The following is a 5401-nucleotide window of genomic DNA, read 5'->3' on the forward strand; positions in this document are numbered from 1 at the left end:
GATGCTATAATATGGCGAAGCTTTTAGGACTCTTTCCCCTAAATTAGTAAATCTACTGCCACCATTTTGGAAAGTAAAGATGAATCATATTTGGCCTAGCAAATTGCAAGTGGAGAAAGAATATTACTCCAAATGCTATTCTACTCCAGTCCAGAACTAGAATGTACTACTCTATGTTACCCCCAGCAATCTCTAAGTTCTATTCTACTCTAGAACTGTTATATACTACTACATGTCATCTGACTCTTCATTTTATCTCGAGTACCCGTATTGGACACTCGACACTCGGATACGGACACTCCACTACCTATTTTATGCTAAAAGTATATAACATTTTCAAAGTATTAGCGTGTCCAACACCAGACACGTATCTTTGTTGAACACTTTTAGCCTAAGCCCGGGAATTTAGATACTACTATATTTGAAGAAGTCTAGCATTAACATGTATGCATACATGAGCCAAAAGCAATTCACTATAAGTCTATAACTTACCTATTAATTACCAAAATAGTGCTGCATAATTATTTCCAAATACAAAAATGCATGCTCTTATGCCATCTACCTCTCCTTGATGCATTACAGATCCACATACAGGCCAGTTCTATTTGTGGCGAGACTGCTCGAGCCAATTTACATATAATGAGCTGGCCTGTATGGGTCAAAAACACTATCTCGAAACAAGATTATCTGCAAATATCTACATAGGTTCTTATATCTACACAGGTTCTTATATCTACACTGCTATGACGTCGACATTCTGATTCTCTTGACATGTCAAAATAAGACCTTCAACATATGTAGGAAGGAGGCAGCTGGCCCATCGGCAGCCTGTTGAAGTGGGCTCGCGCGGCGGAACAATCATAACAACGTTTTCATTGCGGCGTACGACACCCATCACACTGACAGTACTCCCTTCTTTAATATAGCTGTTAAAGAGATCTAACATTAGAACAACTAGGAGTCTAAAAGGAAAACACCCTATTCAATCAAAACATATATTTTATGGCAGGAAGTCAAATAGAGAATATAGAACCAAAACATATCTCCCGGAAAGGATATATATTTGTGTGTGCGTGTGTGTGTGAATCAAAATATATTTTATAACTTTTGAATTAACCACGTCAGATATTCACTTACCCTTCTTTTAGCCGCATTACCCGGTCATCACTTGAGAGGCTGCGGTCAGAAAGCCAACTAAGAAAATTTGGTGACAGATCCTTGTTGTTCTTCGTCACATCAACCACCGTTTCAGACTTGACAAAAGGCACAACCCTAGCTCCATAGCCAGCTTTCACTAGAGCTCGTAATCCGGTAGCAGCGTCCGATATGTAGAAATCAGCCACATATTTCTGTTTAAGAGGTAGAGGTTGAAGGTTTAATTACCCTAATATATTTCCAAAATTGGCAAGCAAAAGAAAGACTTCAATTATGAGTGTCAATATACATCTATTCTTTATTGACTAAAATGCTATTTAATCCCAATAGAAATATGACGTATAAACTTAATACTAAACTATGATCAAGTTTCATTCAATCAGACAAAAGAAGTGATCCTGAGGAAGAAATTGTTTTTGGTTGGTGGCTGGCAGCATCACTGGAGGAGACGACCTACTTCATTTCAGAAATTAGGTTACTGTCAAGAAGAACAATAAGTCCTGCTGATAATTAGGTATAACTCTAACTTATAAGCCTATTTAGAACCTTAAGGCTTAGATGCTCAAGGGAGAACAAATAATCAGAAAAAATAACATAACTAGTTAAAGAAATTAACCTCAGAATTCCTGCATCCCCATGTAAAGAAGTGATGTTGAGGATTGGCTAATTTTCCGCCCCATCCTCTGTACTCATACAATTCTGCAGAAACATATACGCATCTTGGCACTTTTTGGAATGGTGATTCAAGAGGAATACTTCCGCAGGTGACAACCTAAATCATACAGATTTATGGTAACAAATTATAACCAGATGAGAATTTTACCAAGTAGCAGATCAAGGTCATCAATTCATTGTCAGTGTGCATTAGCAAAAGTTCAAGCACATAATCATAACAGCACAAAAGAAAATATGTTCGAATAAACATTATAAGTTTTCACATTAGTAAATTTACTTCCTACAATTGGAAATAGGCGACCATACTTTATTTTAAACCCTCAGATTTTAATTTTGATCTTAGAGCACCAAAAGATACCCTTAGATCTCTTTATTATCTACTGGTCATGGTCATGATATAATCAAGGTACTGTAAGATGTACTTGTAGTGGTAATTGTATAGCACTATTGCTAGTTGTTGATTCAAGAATCTAATATATATTACTGAAGAGAAGCTACTTAGCCACATTATCACTTTATGTAATAATCACTTCTGGCTAACATATTATTATCACAATCTAGTATTCTATTTCAATTTATTTTTCTAGTATTTACAAGTTTAGAATTTCATAGACAAGTGCACAATATTTTCACATGAATAGCTGATAATTTATACATATTGCTGTTGCTAATAATTAGACTTATGCCTCCACACAACAAAAACAATATGCTAGTTTTGATGGGATGGATGATATATTATATCCAGACTTTAGCTTTAGGAAGAAAGAACACAAACATTCAGGAGTAGAACTCAAGGCTCATTAACAAATTATTCACTAGAAGGGCAAATGTTGTTACATTCAACTAAATATAGTCACCCATTCACTTGAGTTCAAAATTGCCTACTTTAACTCCACTAAAGCATGTTAAAAAAAACCAGAGCACTACAATGGGCACAGTAAAACTATGTAATACACTAAATTGTACAGCTGTCCATGTATCCTCACGGCAAAGTTTGCAGAATTTGAACATTAGTGGCTTAGTAGGCACCTCTGGGTTACAAGAGAAGACAAAATTCTCAAAATCGGTTGAGATAAGTGGAGTAAACAGCCAATTAAGTGTACCAAACGTAAATAGCTATTATGAAATGCAGCCAATAAAGAGGCATTAGGTCTTACAAAAAAAAATAATAATAATAAAGAGGCATTAGGCAGCAATAAATATGGTTTATGCACTCTGAGGGAAAGAAGGGGCTTTAAGTGATTTAACTATTTATGGATATAATGCATCAGGTCTATATATGTGAAGGTAAATAATTTCTCTACCCTAGCCCTTCAAAATTAGTTTAAACGCGTTATTTCAATGATCAACTGCATGAATGAAAAGATCATGCCATAGTAAGTTGATATATGAAATTTATATAATTTGAAATCGCGTATAATGCAACTTAGAGTCCTAATAACCTAATATATCAAAGCGGGTACATATATAATAACAAAATAGATATAATTCAAAAGTAGATTATACAAAATCCTATTATTCACTTATTTTTTGCTTAAATCTGCAAAAAAAACGGTTACAATTTCGTTTGAAGGTGTTAGGGTATATATACTATTAACAGTGACAAATAAAACCTCTTTACGTTACATATACATCTACATGCATAAATGCACAAAAACCTAGAATCTATCGTAAAAGAAAGAAAACCAGACACCCATACATAAGCATACGTCAAATATGTTTTTGTTTACCTTTGTGCACTTGGTCGCTATTCTCATGTACAAAACGTCACCCGAATCAGCACTCATACATATTAGACAACAAGTTATTGTCCTGTAGCACCTAATTACGTATGCAGCGCAAACAGAATCAAGGTAAGACCTAGGCAGGATCAGCCCACCTCCTTCAGGTTACATTTATTAAGCCCCGGTCTCGATCAAAAACTTTGGAGAGGAGATCTATATCCTAGATACTAGCCTAAAACAGATTTGGATAAAAACATAATAGACAGTATAATAAACTTTACAGTAAAGCAATGATTATATGCCACCTATAGTTTATAAATCCTCGATCTAGTTTAGGCAACATATTTCAGAATCAACCTCCATGTTATTCTCCATAAACAATGTTACATTTCCCATATTATAGAAACCCTTTACATTATAGAAGAGTTCTAACTACCTCTGTCACTGTATGTATAACATCTCATTCCCAAATTTCCTTCCACAAACTACATGAACCATTACTTCCCCGCCCTGCCCTTGTAAACCACATCCACGATACTCACGAAAAACTACAAGACAGAAGTCTATACATTGCCCATGATATAAAAAACCAATTACTTTTCCGCCTCATAAACCATATTCACTACAGTCATGTAAGCTTACAGAAAACTATACAATGTAATCCATACATGCACAAATAAGTATAAGATACAATCATAGCACAATTAAGCACACACATATATACAATACAATCATAGAGATAGAAGGCTTTACCCCAGTGACTTTAACATACTGTCCATCAATAGGCTCTCTAAGCTCCGAACTAGGATACTCCCTCAAAAACCTGAGTAACCCTCTTTTCCTCCATGCCAAATTCCACAAGAAGATGATCACAACCGGCACGAAAACCGCCACAACCATCACCAAAATCAGAGCTTTCTTCACAGCAACCATCAGGAAAACTCCCACAACTAACCCCATCAAAACCATCACCAAGAATGCCCACATTGCCACCTTGGACACTTTAAACCCAAACCTCCTTTCTTCAGTCAAACTAGTAACCGCCGGTCCATACACCACCTTCCCCGACTGCCCAGTCGGGTCGGGTTGACCCGGCCTCCGACCCGCACTCGACCCGAGTGGCCCGGACGTAATCAACCCCGTAGGCTGCAACACCGCCATTGGACCCGACCCGGAAGTCTTCTTCACAGGCCCGGAGTTCGGCCCGGATCTTACCGATCCACTAGTCTGCTGCGACGAGTTAGACAACCTAGTCGGTTTCAAAACCGGCGGGTGACCCGGAACCGGACCCGACCCGGAATTAGACCCGGACCCAGAGCCAACACCAGGTATGTCAAACATCTTCCCCAGCTCGCCGGACTTCTTGACGTCTCCGCCGGTGTAAGGAACGGCACGCGACGACATAGTCGGTGGGCGTTCTTTAGCGGGCTGTTCGGGTCGACCCGAAACATAGAGGCCACTGCTGAGCTGGTGAGATGGGAATCTAGTGGCCATTAATGGAGTAACAATCAAGAGAGAGAGAATGAGGAATAATGTAGATTGTAGAGAGAGAGAGAGGAGGTGAGTGTATGTGCGAGTGACGGTGTAGAGAGAGAATGAGTGAAATGAAGAGATGGGTTTTAACTGAAAATGACGTTTCTGCCCTCGTCTCCTTTATGAAACTAGTCCACTTTACACACTAGTATGGTTTCCATGAGCTTATTTTTATAAATTTAAATAAAATATAAATAGTGGTAATAAAATCAGACGCGGTAAATTATTGAGGGTCTCTTGCCAAATCTCGAAATTAGATTCTTAATATTTATTTTAATATAAATTTAAATAACTTTTTTCCTAAAAAATGAAAT

At 37.5% G+C, this 5401-nt stretch overlaps 1 protein-coding gene across 1 annotated transcript; it reads right to left on the bottom strand.

Moving 5' to 3' along the window:
* Positions 1-469: 469 nt before the first annotated feature.
* LOC108224527 (uncharacterized membrane protein At1g16860) lies at positions 470-5173 on the bottom strand. The gene is made up of 4 exons (XM_017399545.2): positions 4308-5173; positions 1772-1927; positions 1138-1349; positions 470-926 (listed from the first exon to the last, which is right to left on the bottom strand). The coding sequence occupies exons 1-4, from the start codon at positions 5046-5048 to the stop codon at positions 734-736; spliced, it is 1302 nt and encodes a 433-aa protein (XP_017255034.1). The 5' UTR covers positions 5049-5173; the 3' UTR covers positions 470-733.
* Between the last annotated feature and the right edge of the window lie 228 nt (positions 5174-5401).

The sequence above is a fragment of the Daucus carota genome, chromosome 1 (assembly GCF_001625215.2).
Source record: "Daucus carota subsp. sativus chromosome 1, DH1 v3.0, whole genome shotgun sequence".
In the NCBI taxonomy this organism is placed as follows: domain Eukaryota; kingdom Viridiplantae; phylum Streptophyta; class Magnoliopsida; order Apiales; family Apiaceae; genus Daucus; species Daucus carota.

Excerpts from the sequence above, each read along its gene's own strand:
- LOC108224527 (XM_017399545.2), bottom strand. The coding sequence starts at position 5,048 with ATGGCCACTAGATTCCCATCTCACCAGCTCAGCAGTGGCCTCTATGTT. Across the intron at positions 1,928-4,307 it reads AGTATGTTAAAGTCACTGGG|GTTGTCACCTGCGGAAGTAT; the intron begins GTAAAGCCTTCT and ends TGTATGATTTAG. Across the intron at positions 927-1,137 it reads GTAATGCGGCTAAAAGAAGG|CTATATTAAAGAAGGGAGTA; the intron begins GTAAGTGAATAT and ends TCTCTTTAACAG.